The sequence below is a fragment of the Ranitomeya variabilis genome, chromosome 3 (assembly GCF_051348905.1).
Source record: "Ranitomeya variabilis isolate aRanVar5 chromosome 3, aRanVar5.hap1, whole genome shotgun sequence".
Taxonomy (NCBI): Eukaryota; Metazoa; Chordata; class Amphibia; order Anura; family Dendrobatidae; genus Ranitomeya; species Ranitomeya variabilis.
The window spans coordinates 503,380,965-503,402,569 of NC_135234.1; the positions used below are offsets into that span (position 1 = coordinate 503,380,965).

At 40.0% G+C, this 21,605-nt stretch overlaps 1 protein-coding gene across 2 annotated transcripts in view; it reads right to left on the reverse strand.

Moving 5' to 3' along the window:
- CNGA3 (cyclic nucleotide gated channel subunit alpha 3) overlaps nucleotides 1–21,605 on the reverse strand; it is a 124,355-nt gene that overhangs the window by 22,859 nt on the left and 79,891 nt on the right. Inside the window, exons 5-6 of one of the 2 annotated variants that reach the window (XM_077296861.1) lie at nucleotides 18,905–18,955; nucleotides 10,554–10,697 (exon numbers count right to left, since the gene is read on the reverse strand). The exons of the other annotated variant lie outside the window; for it this stretch is intronic. Of the exons in view, the coding sequence (XP_077152976.1) occupies nucleotides 10,554–10,697; nucleotides 18,905–18,955 (195 nt within the window). The remainder of the gene's footprint in view (nucleotides 1–10,553; nucleotides 10,698–18,904; nucleotides 18,956–21,605) is intronic. 2 annotated transcript variants of the gene reach the window in all.

The following is a 21,605-nucleotide window of genomic DNA, read 5'->3' on the forward strand; positions in this document are numbered from 1 at the left end:
CCATCTTGATGGCCAGGTCTAGGAAGACTTCTGGTGGTCCCAAACTTCTTCCATTTAAGGATTATGGAGGCCACTGTGCTCTTAAGGTACCTTCACACATAACGATTTCGTTAACGATATCGTTGCAACGTCACGCTTTTTTGTGACGTAGCAACGATCCCGCTAACGATCTCGTTATGTGTGACAGTGACCAACGATCAGGCCCCTGCTGGGAGATCGTTGGTCGTAGGGAAAGATCAGGACCTTTATTTGGTTGCTGATCACCCGCTGTCATTGCTGGATCGGCGTGTGTGACGCCGATCCAGCGATGTGTTCACTTGTAACCAGGGTAAATATCGGGTTACTAAGCGCAGGGCCGCGCTTAGTAACCCGATATTTAACCTGGTTACCATTGTAAAAGTAAAAAAAAAAAAACACTACATACTCACATTCCGATGTCTGTCACGTCCCCCGCCGTCAGCTTCCCGCACTGACTGTCAGTGCCGGCCATAAAGAAGAGCACAGCGGTGACGTCACCGCTGTGCTCTGCTTTACGGCCGGCGCTGACACAGTCAGTGCGGGAAGCTGACGGCGGGGGACGTGACAGACATCAGAATGTGAGTATGTAGTGGTTTTTTTTTTAAACTTTTACAATGGTAACCAGGGTAAATATCGGGTTACTAAGCGCGGCCCTGCACTTAGTAACCCGATGTTTACCCTGGTTACCCGGGTGCTGCAGGGGGACTTCGGCATCGTTGAAGACAGTTTCAACGATGCCGAAGTCGTTCCCCTGATCGTTGGTCGCTGGAGAGAGCTGTCTGTGTGACAGCTCCCCATCGACCACACGACTTACCAACGATCACAGCCAGGTCGTATCGCTGGTCGTGATCGTTGGTAAGTCGTTTAGTGTAACGGTACCTTTAGGAACCTTGAGCATTGCAGTAATTCTTTTGTAACCTTGGCCAGATCTGTGCCTTGCCACAATACTGCCTCTGAGCTCCTTGGCCAGTTCCTTTGACCTCATGATTCTCATTTGGTCTGACATGCACTGTGAGCTGTGAGATCTTATATAGACAGGTGTGTGCCTTTCCAAATCAAGTCGTATCAGTTTAATAACACAGCTGGATTCCAGTGAACGAGTAGAACCATTTCAAGGAGGATCACAAGGAAATGGACAGCATGTGACTTAAATATGAGTGTCTGAGCAAAGGGTCTGAATACTTAGGACCATGTGATATTTCAGTTTTTCTTTTTTTAATAAATTTGCAACAATGTCTACATTTCTGCTTTTTTTAGTCAAGATGGGGTGCAGAGTGTACATTAATGAGAAAAAAATGAACTTTTTTGAATTTACCAAATGGCTGCAATGAAACAAAGAATGAAAAATGTAAAGGGGTCTGAATACTTTCCATACCCACTGTATCTGTCAATGAGAGGAATATGAAGCACTCTAGAGAGGGACAAAAGCACACACAATAGGGCAGTACTGTTTGAAAAGAACACCACTGAGGGGGTAGTTGTGCTCACCTGGTGGTCTGGTGGTATTATGTGATGACACAACATCTGTTTAATTGTGAATATCCACTTTTATATCTTCTGATATCTTCCAGATGTGTATTTACCAAAATGAAGAAAATGATGTTAGTTTGGCTTCGCTGCAGGAAATGAGTAGCCTTTGAGTTTAAGATAAGATTTTTATTAGTACAAATGCATTTTGTGTCCGGATCAGAGCCTATTCTCAACATAAAAAAATATATTTTGGTCCTTTGACCTTGAGAAAGGTGCCAAAACATGTTGCTACTAATAAAAACCTTATCTGAAACTTCAAAGCTCCTAATTTCACGCAGCGCAGCCCCCTAACATGATTCTCTCCTTTCTGGTAAATGAGGGGAATATAAGACAATACCAACTTAAAATGGGAAATATCAGGCACTTGGGCCAGGATGGACCAGAATACCTATTTTTAAATGATTTTAGAAAAAATATTGCATTACATAATTTCTGTTACCAAGAAATAAATATTTCAATTAAAAATAAGCAGGTTTTATAAGATTAAATATATCAACAATTGAAAAGTTGTGGACACATTTGCACAGTGTTTTATATTGTTTATTCATTTCCGGAATGCTAAATTCTAAGCTTTCTAACCAGTCTTTAGTAAAAATTTGCTCTCCTTTTGTTGTCATAGCGTCAGTATAACTCCTTCACATATATACTGTAGTGGTCCTTTTGCTTCTGACAAAAAGTCTGGGAGCACTCTGCTTCTGGCTGTGTCAGCACTCTCTGGGAGTATCCCTCCTTAGCACCTTCACCCATACAGGTACCGGCAGCACTTTTCTTAGCAAAAAACTTTTTTTTCCTTTTTTGCCGTGACCTTGCTGTTGCAATGGTCTTCATGCACCTTTAAGCACCTGCACTTTAATGGATTTTTTCTATGAGGCACATCTGCCTTCTATTTTCTTTGGTGCAATATGATATTCTAACATGCACTCTACATGAGTTTACACTTATTAGATATCTACATTGCAACAGGGTGCTGCTAGCACACTTACAGCCTATTTGTGCCGAAAATAATTTTCCCACTGTGCCTATATCATTAATCTCTTCACAGAATCGGTTATGTTTGATGGCTTTTCTGATATAGTGTGTGCAGTTACCTGTTTTCACTTGAATTGTATTGGTTGCTTGGAGGTCACTCTGTTCAGGGTTTTCTTCCCCTTTTCTTTATATTTTGTATATATTGGTTTCTACTTTTATCTGAATATATCAATAAATTTTGTATTTTACTTTAGGTTGTGTACTTCCCTTCTTTTGGGTATACTCTCTGGTAGGAGGCAGACATCTCAACGAATGAAGAATGCTTGGTGGAGAGCAACTAAGTCCTCATTGAGGGCAGATCAAATATGGAGATAAAATAACCACACTTCTGGGGAAAGTGATGAATCACATAGGCTGTGTAGCACACTATATAAAGTACCCATGACAGATTGTGCAGGTGGGCAGGGAGTAATGACATAATTCTCATCATTAGTGTCCGTGAGCATATGAAAGAACTCTCTTGAGTTCTGGAAAGCCTAACACTGTAAAGAAATTAAACTGATGTATATAAGAGGAGACAGTACCACCAACCACTATCATAACTAACAAACACCTATGAAAAAAAAAATACTTTTCATGTCAAAGATGTCCATAGTATTTAATCTTCAATTATATAAAACCTAAATAAGGTGTAAAGAAATAGATTTATTTTCCAACCCCTACTTAACACTAGAAATCTGATGGCATCAGCACCTTTTTTGTATTTTCTCTTAAGTTTTTACAATTTATACAACCTACAATAAATTTCTAAATGCAAATAGTACGTTAAATTTGTGCAATTTGACTTTTACAATAGATTGCAAAATGCAAAGAATATATTTAAAAAACAAACCATTTCCATATTTCCCCATATTATTGCTATCAAGGGAGCCACTCTGATCTAATGTAACAAGTATGTACAGGCGAAACACAGTGCATAAAAACACAAGCAACAAATGAAGTGCAGCGAGTAACGGCACTATTCCAGAGCATTGTTTTGAATAAAGTGGGCTAATGCATGTACCCCATCCTTGTTTCTGTTTCTATTCCTCTTACTAATCACTGGGTCATATTTATTTTGATGGGAAAAAAAGATATTTACAGTAATTTTTCTGACTAAAGGTCAATACAGGTTTATAGTGGTATTCCAGCATTTTTATCTCACCCTTTATCCCACTAAACCAGGGGAAAAAGTGGAGAAGAGAAGCATGCTGATTGCACAGGTTTGACTAATTCCTTTACTCTACAGCCTGCCATTTAGATGAAGCAGAACTGGACCTGTCATGGGACAAATGGTTTAACAGCATCTCTGCAGAAAGGTGAGGAATATTGTTGTTTGTTTGTTTTTTAACTCTTTTGCAGATGACAAGGGCATCGGGGAAATGGGTGAGATCGTAATAATGGTTTAATTAACATTATTAAAGGAGTCTGTGTCATTCAATTAAAGGATTTTTTCCGAGTTTCTGTGTTTTCATGCAATTTGACTATAGGGTTAGTAATTGGGGCATATTATTGATGCCTCTCCATTACTAACTTTGGGGCTTGATGTCACCTGACAATACAAAGGTGACATCAACCCCCCCCAAGGCCAAGTGCCAGAATTGGCGCATCTTCTGGGGTGACTGAGAGCTGATGTTTTTAGCCTGGGGGCAGTATCCATGGCTCCTTCCTAAGCTATTAATATCAGCCCACACCTATGTGCATAGCCTTTAATGGTTATTAATTATAGGGGACCCTACGTAATTTTTTATAGGGTCATCCATTTTAATAGCCAGTAAAGGTTAAGTACATAGTTGTGAGCTGATATTAATAGCCTGGGAAGCTCCATGGGTAGTACCTCCTTCCCAGGCTATAAAATCAGCCCCCAGCCATCAGCTTTCCCTCTGCTGGTTACAAAAAAAGGGTTTCATTACCCTGAAATAGATTGGGGAACAGAAGCCTGCAGTTCCAGCAAAGGTAATCAGTTTTTGACAACTATGAGAGACAATTACCTTTCACAACTGGTTCAGGACCCAACAAGAAGGGGGGCACTGCTAGACCTAATATTAACCAACAGGCCAGACCGCATATCAAATATAAGGGTTGGGGGTCACTTGGGGAATAGTGATCACAAAATAATAAGTTTTCATGTAACCTTTAATAAGATGGGTAGTAGGGGGGTGACAAGGACACTAAACTTCAGGAGGGCAAATTTCCAACGGATGAGAGAGGATCTTGGTGCAATTAACTGGGACAATATCCTGAGACACAAAAATACACAAAGAAAATGGGAGACATTTATTAGCATCCTGGATAGGACCTGTGCACAGTATATACCGTATGGGAATAAACATACTAGAAATAGGAGGAAACCAATATGGCTAAATAGAGCTGTAAGGGGCGCAATAAGGGACAAAAAGAAAGCATTTAGAGAATTAAAGGAAGTAGGTAGTGAGGAGGCATTAAATAAATACAGAAAATTAAATACATTCTGTAAAAAGCAAATCAAGGCAGCAAAGATTGAGACAGAGAGACTCATTGCCAGAGAGAGTAAAAATAATCCCAAAATATTCTTTAACTATATAAATAGTAAGAAACTAAAAAATGACAGTGTTGGCCCCCTTAAAAATAGTCTGGGTGAAATGGTGGATGAGGATGAGGAAAAAGCCAATATGCTAAATGACTTTTTTTCATCAGTATTTACAAAAGAAAATCCCATGGCAGACAAAATGACTAGTGATAAAAATTCCCCATTAAATGTCACCTGCTTAACCCAGCAGGAAGTACAGCGGCGTCTAAAAATAACTAAAATTGACAAATCTCCGGGCCCGGATGGGATACACCCCCGAGTACTGCAGGAACTAAGTACAGTCATTGATAGACCATTATTTTTAATCTTTAAAGACTCCATAATAACAGGGTCTGTACCACAGGACTGGTGTATAGCAAATGTGGTGCCAATATTCAAAAAAGGGGCAAAAACTGAACTCGGTAATTATAGGCCAGTAAGTTTAACCTCTACTGTGGGTAAAATCCTGGAGGGCATTCTAAGGGATGCTATGCTGGAGTATCTGAAGAGGAATAACCTCATGACCCAGTATCAGCACGGGTTTACTAGGGACCGTTCATGTCAGACTAATTTGATCAGCTTCTATGAAGAGGTAAGTTCAGGACTGGACCAAGGGAACCCAGTGGACGTAGTATATATGGACTTTTCCAAAGCTTTTGATACGGTGCCACACAAAAGGTTGTTACATAAAATGAGAGTAATGGGGATAGGGGAAAATATGTGTAAGTGGGTTGAGAGCTGGCTCAGGGATAGGAAACAAAGGGTGGTTATTAATGGAGCACACTCGGACTGGGTCACGGTTAGCAGTGGGGTACCACAGGGGTCAGTATTGGGCCCTCTTCTTTTTAACATATTTATTAATGACCTTGTAGGGGGCATTCAGAGTAGAATTTCAATATTTGCAGATGACACTAAACTCTGCAGGGTAATCAATACAGGGGAGGACAATTTTATATTACAGGATGATTTATGTAAACTAGAAGCTTGGGCTGATAAATGGCAAATGAGCTTTAATGGGGATAAATGTAAGGTCATGCACTTGGGTAGAAGTAATAAGATGTATAACTATGTGCTTAATTCTAAAACTCTGGGCAAAACCGTCAATGAAAAAGACCTGGGTGTATGGGTGGATGACAAACTCATATTCAGTGGCCAGTGTCAGGCAGCTGCTACAAAGGCAAATAAAATAATGGGATGTATTAAAAGAGGCATAGATGCTCATGAGGAGAACATCATTTTACCTCTATACAAGTCACTAGTTCGACCACACTTAGAATACTGTGCACAGTTCTGGTCTCCGGTGTATAAGAAAGACATAGCTGAACTGGAGCGGGTGCAGAGAAGAGCGACCAAGGTTATTAGAGGACTGAGGGGTCTGCAATACCAAGATAGGTTATTACACTTGGGGCTATTTAGTTTGGAAAAACGAAGACTAAGGGGTGATCTTATGTTAATGTATAAATATATGAGGGGACAGTACAAAGACCTTTCTGATGATCTTTTTAATCATAGACCTGAGACAGGGACAAGGGGGCATCCTCTACGTCTGGAGGAAAGAAGGTTTAAGCATAATAACAGACGCGGATTCCTTACTGTAAGAGCAGTGAGACTATGGAACTCTCTGCCGTATGATGTTGTAATGAGTGATTCATTAATTAAATTTAAGAGGGGACTGGATGCCTTTCTGGAAAAGTATAATGTTACAGGGTATATACACTAGATTCCTTGATAAGGCGTTGATCCAGGGAACTAGTCTGATTGCCGTATGTGGAGTCGGGAAGGAATTTTTTTCCCCATGGTGGAGTTACTCTTTGCCACATGGGTTTTTTTTGCCTTCCCCTGGATCAACATGTTAGGGCATGTTAGGTTAGGCTATGGGTTGAACTAGATGGACTTACAGTCTTTCTTCAACCTTAATAACTATGTAAAAATTGCGAGGGATCCCACACCATTTTTTTCAGAAAAATAATCATTTATTAATTAAATACATGTACAGTAATTTTCACACACACACTGCAATAATTGTGTTTGTCACTGACATCTGTATATCTTCATATTCTATATGTATTTACTGTATCTAATCCATCTCTTCTATCCTGTTGGCTCCTGCAGTGATTTTACAGTACACAACAGATGAATTGCTGGCTTTTCTTCTTTCTATATAATATATACACGTACTGTGTATATGTGTGTGTGTTTTGACGAACATTTCCTTTGAAAACGATGTGTAAATGACAGAGAATTGCTCTATGTAAAAGCTCATGTTAAAATCTCATTGCAATCGGATAGCAATTGCACTGCATTTGGATGTAAATCGGATGCTAGGTGTGAAAAATCAGATTGTACATGCATAACACTTGCATGACACTCGCATTACACTCATGTGACTCTCGGCAGGGAAACTCGGAACGATTTTGCATACGTTTAGTGCGAATCCTGCCTTATTAGAACTATAAAGCTCAGCACACCTGCTATAACACATTCAGCTATCAATGATTTGTTCTGGAGTCTTCACTGTTATCCTTGTATTTACATATAGAGTGTAGTGCACAGGGGTTGGTGCAGTGTGACAGACAGGCAGTGACCACAGGAACGTTCACAGCAAACCGTGTTTAATGTTCAAACTCACACAGTGCACAGCATGTGGTATCCTCTGGATCGCAGCCAGGAAAACAAAGACAGTCCGTGACCGGTTGCCGTGGGGACTGTACCGCCATGTACGCTGAGGGTGCCAGGCCTTTTGGCTCCGCTTGGCCCTGGTTGAGCTCTGCAGAGCCTTCTGCTCTGCCTGCTTGCAAGACCAAAACCCGACCCTCCACTGCAGGGGTTTCCACAGAAGAACCTGTGGCCGCTGGCCACATGTAAAACCCGGGGAGTAAACAGACTGCCCCACTGCCAACCTGTAGTCTGTTTCAAAAATAAAAGCCCAGAGCAGGTTTCTTAAATCTGCCAGGGACAAATAGCTTGCCCAAAGATCAACACTTACTTTTATTCTGCATTGCAATCACAGCTATGCCTGTGACTGCAATGCACTCCCACGGCCTCCATATGCTTCTTTGCACATCCTTGGGGACACATAGAGACCCTCGCATATAACACCGGTCACCGCCTCACAAGAGATAACCGGATATTTGAGCAAGCACATAGGGCAGAGAGAGCATAGAGATCAGTGATTAGAAGACCAGCTGTGCAAGCTGATGGATTGGTGATTTCTAAATGTGTCTCTTCAGAATATAAAAGGGAGAGGTGGGAGGTGAACAGAAAATTGCTATATAGAATTCAGTGACATGGAGAGAGCTGTCTGGGATGTTAAGAGTCAACCCCCTCTCCTGGAATATAACTACTGCACACTCTCAGCCAGGCACTAGAGTTCGGGCTCTATGGAAAAGAGCTGTTCACTATACTAGGGGACTTACTATACAAAAAAAATCATTTGTTACCAAGGGAAGGACCAAATGGCTTACAAATAACCCCCGTAAAATTGTATACTTTATTGGATAATAAACTAAAAACCGAAAAAAACCCTATCTAATAGGTACGTGTTTCAGGGGAACAAAAATATACACCCCTATATGAATTTATAGACAGCCAATGCTGGTAGGATACCGCACATAAGTAATTTAAATATCCTAAAAAAGTGATATAACACTCGTGATATACAATATTTCGCTGTAAGGGTGTATGGATACAAGTGCAATATCCCTAACAACTAAACAAATTGTTATTTAAAACTCTAAGGACTGTACCTACCTAGATGCGGAGGTTGGCACCCTAAGAAAAATGCGAGAATGGCGCCCCCGCTCGTACGATGGCTATCCCTGGTCTCCTACTATCTCCCTATAAGGGATAGGATTTGAAACAGAAGGCCAGGTGGCTGATAACAACGTGGAGAAATATGTGATACCAACTATACAGCATCTCAGGCCCAACCCCCACAATGTGATGTAAGGTAAAGGATAGATGTCCTAGCTACGATATAACTAGATATAACACAAAAATATGGAACCATAGGTCAAATAACAAATACAAGTATAAAGTGTAACCAGCACTGTTATAGACTGACTAATAATCAATAATACTAATACCATACGATAAATAACAAAAATGCCACCACATACACCTAGACACGTATTGTCATAAATTGATAAAGTCAGCCCCAAGGGGAATGCAGTTAATGCCAGAGATACATGTTATTGATGACCATAGTATACTCATCTGCTGCATATATTGTCCCCAGCCGATCATTCATCCAGGAGTAGTGGCTCACACAGTGACTCAGGGCGAACAAGATCTGAAAAACACCTCTCGACGCGTTTCCCCCATGTGCCTGGGTTCATCAGGAGAGTCAAGATAATAGCATGGCAGTATGTAGATATACAAAAAGATAGGGCTGCCAATTATATATAATTATATACAAATATTTTTGTTCCCCTGAAACACGTACCTATTAGATAGGGTTTTTTTTCGGTTTTTAGTTTATTATCCAATAAAGTATACAATTTTACGGGGGTTATTTGTAAGCCGTTCACTATACTAGATAAAATCTCTCATTGCAGAAGAATGCCAGGAGGTGGAAAAAGCAAGCCAATTGCAATCATACTTATTTTTGTTCTGTCTAACTAATTAAAGCAACTTAATGAGAACCTGATAGTTGATACATGCTGCCCAATCCAGGGGAAAGCATGTATCAGGCACTGGCCGTAAAAACTCAGTCAAGTATGTTTTGACTCTGAAACGCTGTGGCGTTTCAGAGAAATTCATACATTTAAAGCCGTTGGGGACAAGGTAGTGCTGGAGACTAGTAAGACAGGCGGGTCCCCAAAGACTTCTCTCCGTTTGATACCCTGTATTAAAAGGTTTTTGCCTTCATGAGAGTGTAGGGAGAGACTTGTCACTCCAGAACAGCAGGCAAGTCCATCTGGACTCGCCTATCCAACTAGTCTCCAACTATGCTTGGCCCCAGTGGACATTAAAGTATGATTTTGTCTGAAACGTCACAGCATTTAAAAGTCACACACAACTAGCTGAGATCATATAGCCAGTACCGGATACATCCTACCCCTGGATCAGGCAGCATGTATCAGCTGCCAAGTTCATTCTAAGAACTGGAGATCACCCCTTTAAGTTGAGGGTTTAAGGATCCCATGTGTCAAGTTTTTGCTATAGTGTGTAAACAGTTTGTAATTTCCTATACATTGAAAATGTTATCATATTTTTCTGTGAAATAATTAAATCATAAAAAAAGAAATCTTACGTTATATTTTAAAATGAACACTCCAAAAGTATTGGACATTTTAAGCAAACAGGGAAAAATATGTTGTGTCAATGCCCAGACCTTAGTAAACAAATAGGTAAAGTAAAAACTCCATGCAAATCATGCATATAGATCCCATTCCTAACAAGCATGATCTTCATATAAATCTGCAGCAGTATAATTCTTAGTACTTACTCTGGTTCTTTTTTATCTTCAGGTTTTGCATCCTTTTTTTCTTCCTTTTTTTCTTCCTTTTTTTCTTCCGTTTTTTCTTCTTTTTTTTCTTCTTCCTTTTTTTGCTCTTTGTTATCTTTGGCAGCATTCTGATCATTCTTTTTACTGTTTAGTGCATTCACATGGAAAGTGGAAAGAGCCTTTTCAGAGAAGAGAATAGCATAGCCACAAGAGCGAGCAGCCTAGTTTCTGCTGTATGAATTTGTGACCATTTTTTTCCAGACAATATTCTGGTTGTGAATTTCAAATTATTAGATTATTTGTGAGACTCGTGTGATGCAGAAATATCACCAACTTAGTAAAAGAGGGAAATTCTATGATTATGATGGTAGAGATATTGTGCTAGTTTGATATATCATTCCATCATCAGGAAAACATTTAATATGGCTAGCAATACTGACTGGGCATGTTACTATGTTATTATATAGAGAAAGCCTTAAGGCTAGCTGCTAAACATATTATTTGTAATAAAACTAGATCTAATATGTTCTGTGCAATAGGGGATGCAATTTCTAAATTATATTTAAAAAAAAATATATCTATTATGTTCCTGGTACTTACAAATAACAAAGGATCCATTAGATTATAATTATGTGCAGAAGGTGAGATACAGAATTAGTCCACAAAAACTATTGCTGTATCATATTCATTGCAGTATCCACTTCCAATTGTAAAGCTTATATGTCAGATTAATATATATATATTTATATATACACACATATATATTAACATATGGAAACTGATAAAGGTTCAGTCCTGTGTTATTTAAGCATATGCAAGCCTATTATTGGACTGTACAGTCCTTTTTGTGTTGTGGCAGTGGCTAGCACCATACCTTTGCTGGGCAATAAGGTTTTTTTAAGTGTATTCTGTGGCTGCGGTGTTACAAGTATAATCTATCTAACAATCACTGCGGTTTATTATTGGTGTTGGGGTATAACAGGGGGGTGTCTCTCCATTTTCTGCTGCATAATTCTTTTACCCCATTCATCCTGAATTTTGCCATTATGGACATACAGTGGGGAAAAAAGTATTTAGTCAGCCACCAATTGTGCAAGTTCTCCCACTTAAAAAGATGAGAGAGGCCTGTAATTGACATCATAGGTAGACCACAACTATGAGAGTCAAAATGAGAAAACAAATCCAGAAAATCACCTTGTCTGGTTTGGCAAAATTTATTTTGCAAATTATGGTGGAAAATAAGTATTTGGTCATTAACAAAAGTTCATCTCAATATTTTGTTATATATCCTTTGCTGGCAATGACAGTGGTCAAACGTTTTCTGTAAGTCTTCAAAGGGTTGGCACACACTGTTGGTGGTATGCTGGACCATTCCTCCATGCAGATCCCCTCTAGAGCAGTGATATTTTTGGCCTGTCGCTATGCAACACGGACTTTCAACTCCTTCCAAAGATTTTCCACGGGGCTAGGCCACTCCAGGACCTTCATATGCTTCTTACAAAGCCACTCCTTCGTTGCCCTGGTGGTGTGCTTGGGATCATTATCATGCTTAAAGACCCATCCACGTTTCATCTTCAATGTCCTTGCTGATGGAAGGAGGTTTGCACTCAAAAATCTCACGATACAAGGCCCCATTCATTCTTTCATGTACATGGATCAATCGTCCTGGTCCCTTTGCAGAGAAACAGCCCCAAAGCATGATGTTGCCACCTCCATGCTTCACAGTAGGTATGGTCTTCTTTGAATGCAACTCAGCATTCTGTCTCCTACAAACACAACGAGTTTTGTTTCTACCAAACAGTTCTACTTTGGTTAAATCAGACCATAAGACATTCTCCCAGTACTCTTCTGCATAATCCAAATGCTCTCTAGCAAACTTCAGATGGGCTTGGACATGTACTGGCTTAAGCAGGGGGACACATCTGGCACTGCAGGATCTGAGTCCCTGGCAGCGTAGTGTGTTACTGATGGTAACCTTTGTTACGGTGGTCCCAGCTCTATGCAGGTCATTCCCTAGGTCCCCCCATGTGGTTCTGGGATTTTTGCTCACCGTTCTTGTGAATATTTTGACCCCATGGGGTGAGATCTTACGTGGAGCCCCGGATTGAGGGAGATTATCAGTGGTCTTGAATGTCTTCTATTTTCTTATTATTAGTCCCACAGTTGATTTCATCACACCAAGCTTCTGGCCTACTGCAGATTCAGTCTTCCCAGCCTGGTGCAGGGCTACAATTTTGTTTCTGGTGTCCTTCAATAGCTCTTTGGTCTTCCCCATAGTGGAGTTTGGAGTGTGATTGTTTCAGGTTGTGGACAAGTGTCTTTTATACTGATACCAAATTCAAACAGGTGTCATTACTACAGGTAATGAGTGGAGGAGAGAAGAGCCTCTTAAAGAAGAAGTTACAGGTCTGTGACAGACAGAAATCTTGCAGGTTTTTAGGTGACCAAATAATTATTTTCCACCATAATTTGCTAAATAAATCCTGCCAAATCAAACAAGGTGATTTTCTGGATTTGGTTTCTCATTTTGACTCTCATATTTGTGGTCTACCTCTGATGTCAATTACAGGCTTCTCTCATCTTTTTAAGTGGGAGAACTTGCACAATTGGTGGCTAACTAAACACTTTTTTTCCCTACTGTAGTAAAAAACAAGTGGTTTTTATAAGGTCTTAACCCCTTCACCCCCGGAGCTTTTTCCGTTTTTTCATTTTCGTTTTTCGCTCCCCTCCTTCCCAGAGCCATAACTTTTTTATTTTTCCGTCAATATGGCCATGTGAGGGCTTATTTTTTGCGGGACGAGATGTACTTTTGAACAATATCATTGGTTTTACCATGCCATGTAACAGAAAACGGGAAAAAAATTCCAAGTGTGATGAAATAGCAAAAAAAGTGCTACTCACACTTGTTTTTTGTTTGGATTGTTTGCTAGGTTCACCAAATGCTAAAACTAACCAGCTATTATGATTCTCCAGGTCATTATGAGTTCATAGACACCTAACATGTCTAGGTTATTTTTTATCTAAGTAGTGAAAAAAATTCCAAACTTTGCTAAAAAAAAAAAAAAAAAAAATAGTGCGATTTTCCGATACCCGTAGCGTCTCCAATTTTTGTGATCTGGGGTCAGTTGAGGGCTTATTTTTTGCGTGCCAAGCTGGTGTTTTTAATGATACCATTTTGGTGTAGATACGTTCTTTTGATCGCCCGTTATTGCATTTTAATGCAATGTCGTGCCGACCAAAAAAACGTAATTTTGGCGTTTTGATTTTTTTCTCGCTACGCCATTTAGCGGTCAGGTTAATCCTTTGTTTTTATTGATAGGGCGATTCTGAACGCAGCGATACCAAATATGTGTATGTTTGATTTTTTTTTTTATTGTTTTATTTTGATTGGGGCGTAAGGGGGGTGATTAGTACAAAACAGCTGACATGTCGCGGCTTTGAGATGGGCTCACCGCCGGAGCCCACCTCAAAGCACGGGATCTGCCAGCTGACGTACTATTCCGTCAGCTGGCAGAAAGGGGTTAAAATTAGGTAAATACAATCTCAGATGAACAACACATAACAAATTACACTGTGTAATTATTTACCAAAAACTAGGCCAAAATGCAGAGGCATTGTATGAAAAATTAAGTACACCTCATGCAGCAATAAGATGAAGTAATTGTTTTCTGTTTGACTTTATCAGTCTTCTACATTATTCTGGAGGAATATTGACCCACTTTTCTTTACAACAATAATAATTTTTTTCTAGGTTCATGAGCATTCATTTATGGACATCTATCTTACAGTCACAGTTGACTTAATGACTGCACGCTGCCTCGGTCTTATGGCTGCAAATCAAGTGCAAAATTATCACCCCTCCACCATCATGCCTGGCAGTTGGTATAAGGTGTTTGCGCTGATATGTTTGTTGTGTTTGGTTTTCATCAAACATGCCATAGGGCATCATGGCCAATTTGGCCTCCTCTGTCCAATGTACAATGTTCCATATCTCTTGTAATTTGTTCACAAACAACTTTAACAACTTTTTGCTTATTTTAGCTGTGCTGATGTATTCTTTCAACAAAGAAGAGTCTTTCTCCTGGAAACTATTCCAAATAAGCCACACTTGTTCAGTCTTTTTCTAATTGTATTGTCATAAACTTAAACATTTACCATGCTGAATGAAACCTTTGGAGTCTGAGCTGTAGCTCTTGGGTTTGCATTTTATTTAAGCATTGCATGCTTTGTCTTTGGAGTGAATTTAATGGGACATCCACTCCTGAAATTATTGTAAACTGTGGTCACATTTTCTGATGAACAATTATTCAAGAGAATTGTATTAGTAGCACGTGTCTGCTAAATAACTACTTAACACATGAAAACAGTGAGGATGTAGTTTTCACTCACTACTTCTACGTTTTGGCCTAGTTTTTTTTTTTTTTTTTAAATAACAACATGGTGTAATTTTCCATGCTTTGTTTTTTCATCTGAGATTGTATTTAGTATATATATATATATATATATATATATATATATATATATATATATACTGTATATATACATATACACATACAGTACAGACCAAAAGTTTGGACACACCTTCTCATTTAAAGATTTGTCTATATTTTCATGACTATACTATGAAAATTGTACATACACAATGAAAGCATCAAAACTATGAATTAACACATGTGGAATTATATACTTAACAAAGAAGTGTGAAACAACTGAATTTATGTCTTATATTCTAGGATCTTCAAAGTAGCCACCTTTTGCTTTGATGACTGCTTTGCACACTCTTGGCATTCTCTTGACGAGCTTCAAGAGGTAGTCACCGGGAATGGTTTTCACTTCACAGGTGTGCCCTGTCAGGTTTAATAAGTGAGATGCTTGTCTTATAAATGGTATTGGGACCATCAGCTGTGCTGTGCAGAAGTCTGGTGGATACACAGCTGATAGTCCCACTGAATAGACTGTTAGAATTTGTATTATGGCAGGAAAAAAGCAGCTAAGTAAACGAGTGGCTATCATTACTTTAAGAAATGAAGGTCAGTCCGAAAAATTGGGAAAACTTTGAAAGTGTCCCCAAGTGCAGTGGCAAAAACTATCAAGCGCTACAAAGAAACTGGCTCACATGAGAACCGCCCTAGGAAAGGAAGACCAAGAGTCACCTCTGCTTCTGAGGGTAATGTTATGACCCCAATGGCGAGGGTCTCAGAGGAACAAGTAAGTCTGCGAAGTACAAAAATCCAGCTCATAGGGCAGTGGTAACTGGGTTGACCATATATCTACTCCTAACGCCAACACTAGAAGTAGCCGGGGAACATGCCTACGTTGGTCGCTAGATGTCTCGCGCCAGCCGGAGGACTAACTACCCCTAGAAGAGGAAAACAAAGACCTCTCTTGCCTCCTGAGAATAGACCCCAAAAGTTGGATACAAGCCCCCCACAAATAATAACGGTGAGGTAAGAGGAAATGACAAACACAGAGATGAACTAGGTTTAGCAAAGAGAGGCCCACTTACTAATAGCAGAATGTAGTAAGATAACTTATATCGTCAACAAAAACCCTATCAAAAATCCACACTGGAAATTCAAGAACCCCCGAACCGTCTAACGGCCCGGGGGGAGAACTCCAGCCTCCCTAGAGCTTCCAGCAAGGTTAGGATACAGATTATGTACAAGCTGGACAAAAATGCAAACAAAAACAAATAGCAAAAAGCAAGAAAGCAGACTTAGCTTAATCTAGCAGGAACCAGGATCAGTAGACAAGAGCACAACAGATTAGCTCTGATTACAACGTTGCCAGGCATTGAACTGAAGGTCCAGGGAGCTTATATAGCAACACCCCTGACCTAACGACCCAGGTGAGCATACAAGGGATGGCAGACATTCCCAGAGTCAAATCGCTAGTAACCACTAGAGGGAGCCAAAAAGGTAAATTCACAACAGGGTAAGTTTATCCAAGTCACCAGCCTCAGAAATTGCAAGTTAACAGCAGCTCAGATTAGAGACCAGGTCAATGCCACACAGAGTTCTAGCAGCAGACACATCTCTACAACAACTGTTAAGAGGAGACTTTGTGCAGCAGGCCTTCATGATAAAATGGCTGCTAGGAAACCACTGCTAAGGACAGGCAACAAGCAGAAGAGACTTGTTTGGGCTAAAGAACCCAAGGAATGGACATTAGACCAGTGGAAATCTGTGCTTTGGTCTGATGAGTCCAAATTTGAGATCTTTGGTTCCAACCACCGTCTCTTTGTGCGACGCAGGAAAGGTGAATGGATGGACCCTACATGCCTGGTTCCCACCGTAAAGCATGGAGGAGAAGGTGTGATGGTGTGGGGGTGCTTTGCTGGTGACACTGTTGGGGATTTATTCAAAATTGAAGGCATACGGAACCAGCATGGCTACCACAGCATCTTGCAGCGGCATGCTATTCCATCCGGTTTGAGTTTAGTTGGACCATCATTTATTTTTTCACAGCACAATGACCCCAAACACACCTCAAGGCTGTGTAAGGGCTATTTGACCAAGAAGGAGAATGATGGGATGCTATGCCAGATGACCTGGCCTCCACAGTCACCAGACCTGAACCCAATCGAGATGGTTTTGGGTGAGCTGGATCGCAGAGTGAAGGCAAAAGGGCCAACAAGTGCTAAGCATCTCTGGGAACTCCTTGAAGATTGTTGGAAGACCATTCCGGGTGATTACCTCTTGAAGCTCATCAAGAGAATGCCAAGAGTGTGTAAAGCAGTCATCAAAGCAAAATGTGGCTACTTTGAAGAACCTAAAATATAAGACATCTTTTCATTTGTTTCACACTTTTTTGTTAAGTATATAATTCCACATGTGTTAATACATAGTTTTGACGCCTTCAGTGTGAATGTACAATTTTCATAGTCATGAAAATACAGAAAAATCTTTAAATGAGAAGGTGTGTCCAAACTTTTTGTCTGTACTGTATACATATATATATATATATATATATATATATATATATATATATATATATATATTGCTCTGGCAAAAATTAAGAGATTACCAAATCAAAACCCTGTCATGGGCAGCCCAATCTCCAGACCTGAACCCCATTGAAAACATCTGGAATGTAATCAAGAGAATGATGGATTGTCACAAGCCATCAAAGAGGAACTGTTTAAATTTTTGTGCCAGAAGCAGTGTGAAAGACTGATGGAAAAGCATGTCAAGACGAATGAAAGCTGTGATTAAAAATCATGGCTATTCCACAAAATATTGATTTCTGAAATCTTCCTGAGTTAAAACATTAGTATTGTTGTTTCTAAATGATTATGAGCTTGATTTCTTTGCATTATTTGAGGTCTGAAAGCACTGTTCTTTTTTTGTAGTTTTGACCATTTTTCTTTTTCAGAAAAAAAATACTAATTTTATTGCTTGAAAATTTGGAGACATGTTGTCAGAAGTTTATAGAATAAAAGAACAATTTACATTTTACTCAAAAATATACCGGTACCTATAAAGAGAAAAATCAGACAAACTGAACATTTTGCAGTGGTCTCTTAATTTTTGCCAAAGCTGTATATATCCTATTGTTGTTGTTACCAAATTTCCAACTTAAAGGCCATCTATCAGCACAAACGGACTGTTAAATGACTGTTAAAACCAAGCATGGGTGCTCAGTGCACCCTTGATGTAACCAAACAGCTCAGTGCACTTTCCTGCCAACTAGTTTTGTATCTATCTAGTCCCCTCTTCCTTGACTGACAGCTCTAGTTTTACTGGAGCTAGAGAAGGACAGAGATAGATGGAAAACAAGTAGGTAGGAAAGTGTGGTTTATGGTTTGGCCACTCTGAAGGATGTACCAAGTGCCTATCTTTGCTTCAACAATCTTTTTTTTGCTTACAGCCTACCTTTAAATCAATCAATCAGTGTCAATATAAGTTGCCTATGATAGCGAAATCAGTGCTTGCATATTAGACAAGCAGATTATGGTGAAGTATCTGGCCTTATGTCTTCCACAGAAATAAGGAAGATACATGTGGTTGTAAACTATGGACTTTAATATGATCATGCTGCTGATAAATGTGCGTTGAAAAGTGACTGCATGAAGTGTATTTTTATGTGGTTATAAAACTTGAGCACAGTAAGTTTACTTGAATGAATGGATGAAGGGCACAATTCTTTCAAACAAAAATAAAACAAAGGACATGACATGAGGATCACCATACAGGGAAGCCGGACACAAGACACATATTGGTTGTAGAAGGCATAACTTGGGATTCTACACTACCATTGTCTACATCTATGTTTAGAGGTGTAAGAATAACTCTACATCTCATCACGTTTACAAAAGACTTCAAGGGATTTTCTTCTACAGAATAACTTACTCATCAGTATTGTTGTTGTTGTTGACATTGAACTCGGCAAGAACCCAATGACTGAAATAGCATTAAATAACAAAAAAACATAATCAAACTACTTCCTAATACAAGTAAAATAGCAGATTTAATTAAACTTGGTAACGTTAGTGCATGGCCATTGGGGCACTCTGGGGGGCACAAATCCCAACTGAGGCACTTAGTGTGGCACAAAATCCTGTCAGCAGCACTGTCCGCTCACAGTTCTTTTGGCAGGCGGTATGTGTATGGCACATCATCGAATATTTCAAGAATAGTACATAAGGATTGATAAGACAATTTATTTGATATGCCTTTACTTGAGATTTCAAATGAACTGACATCTGAAACCCTATGGACTCTTACTGTTCTTAAAATATTTTTTTTTGCTTTGCAGCTCTGGATACCATCATAATTATGTGGCACTCTCAATAACACTAAGGGAGAATACCAGCCGCACTCACCCCCTGCCTATTCCCACGTTTCCCAATAGACGGATGGACATTCCATTGGTCGACCTACGCCGCTGCACAGGGGCTGATTAGATGGGAATCCTCTCTGCTGTTATTAGATTACATAGCTTGTAATCACTGGTGCATGGGAGACATGAGGGCGTGCTGTATAATGAGATATTGGGGCCCATTTAACTCTGGTGGCACAGGGGTCCTCTGCTATCTGTATCCACCCTCAACTATAGTTGTGCCTATACAAGCACAACTACCTAAGGCGAACATCTTACTCAAACTTTTTAGCTCTTAGATAACTACCCATCATAGAAGTTCTCTGAATATGTTGTCTTTTGCAAACCATTGTTGTACATTATTATTTTTGAGGCAGTATATGGGATTAATTGCTAAGGGGAATTTCCGCCTAGCACACATATTTTGGGGCATTTTCTTTCAGGGGCACTGAGCAATACAATATTAGAAGTAGGAGCAGGAGGATACCAGGATAGAAAGTTTGTGTTCAGAAAGTGGGGAGATGCAGTTTGCACAGATGAATTGCGGCTGGAAGAAGTGTTCATGACAGTCTGGGTCGAATGCAGAACTTAAGGAAATAATACATCTACAAAGAGTGAAAATGTCACCTGCAAGGCAATAAGTGCAATTGTGTATTTTACCTGTGATTGCATCTGACCAGTATCAAATTCTTATGTTTGTTCTGCAGTAGTCAATTTAATTTGAGAAGTAAAAATTCATCCAGGAACCGTGTGCTGGTTTGGTGAATGTGGGGCGGATGAATAGGTACGGTACATATGCGTTGGTGTTTGTCCCCTTATCATTTACACACATGGTCAAAATTGTTGGTACCCCTCATTTAATGACAGAAAAACCCACAATGGTCACAGAAATCACTTGAACCTGACAAAAGTAATAATAAATAAATGATCTATGAAAATGAACAAATGAAAGTCAGACATTGCTTTTCAACCATGTGTAAGGTTCTAGTAGGTATGCGGGATGCAGTGACGAGCAGGAGACAGAACAAGAGTTAACTGTTTTTTATGGAAAAGTATTAATACAGTTGATACTCCACACAGGGAGGAAGATATTAAAGTATATGAATGAACAAAATGTATGCAATTATAAAGGAACAATATAGGTTTAAATAACAGGGTAATTTATCAGCCTGTGGTTCCCAGACGGAGGAGGCTGGAACATCCCACGTTGGCGTCATAGCTGACGTGAAAAGTCTCTGAACTGATCCCGGAGAAAGGTGAAACACTGTCTCTTTATGACAGTGATGTATCCTGGCCTTTCCACGCTAATCTTGAGGTCCTGTAAGAAGGAACTGTTCAAGTGGCTGTCTGTGGTACCGTGATGGATAGACGAAGTCCCAGAGAGGAGGCTGCAGTCACGCTACTAGCCTTAGTGTGCACTGGTTGGGAAATAATGTGTCGTGCACCGGCGGCAGTCAGCGGTACAGTTAGTTTTGTGCTACTGGCGTCGGGAGCAGTAGGGGTAAAGGTCTCTGACGGTACACGGTCTCTGTGAGCGGGGAATGAGGGAGTCAAGCATAGCCCTGCTCGTAGGTGTCGGTCTGTGGAGAGGAAGTGAGCCTTCTCCTGTCCCACACGCTGTCTTCCCACCAAGTCTCTCTTCCTGGCTGACGCCATCCCTTTTATCTGAGACCCACCCCCTACAGTCAGGAGCAAAGGTCTCTTCCAGTCAGGAAATGCTTCCCTTGGCAACAATGGTGACAGCCCCGACAGTTCCGGCCCCGACACGAGAAAGACATAACTAACCCGGTCGATCTCCCTACACATGCATCCACAGAATTTAAAAAAAATTAAAACTCATGAAATAGGCCTGGACAGAAATGATGGTACCCCTAAAAATAATGTGACAAAAGGGACTTGTGAAATCAAGGTGTGTCCACTAACTACCATCCCAGGTGTTTACAATCTTGGAATCAGTAAGTGGGCCTGTATATAGGGCTACAGATACTCACTGTGCTATTTGGTGATAATGTGTGTATCACGCTCAACATGGACCAGAGTAAGCGAAGGAAAGAGTTGTCTCAGGAGATTAGAAAGAAACTTACAGACAAACATGTTAAAGGTAAATCGTATAAGACCATCTCCAAGCAGCTTGATATTATTCAGAAATTTAAGATCCATGGGACTTTAGCCAACCTTCCTGCCTGGATATGGCCGTAGGAGAAAAATTGATGACAAATCAAAGAGACGGAT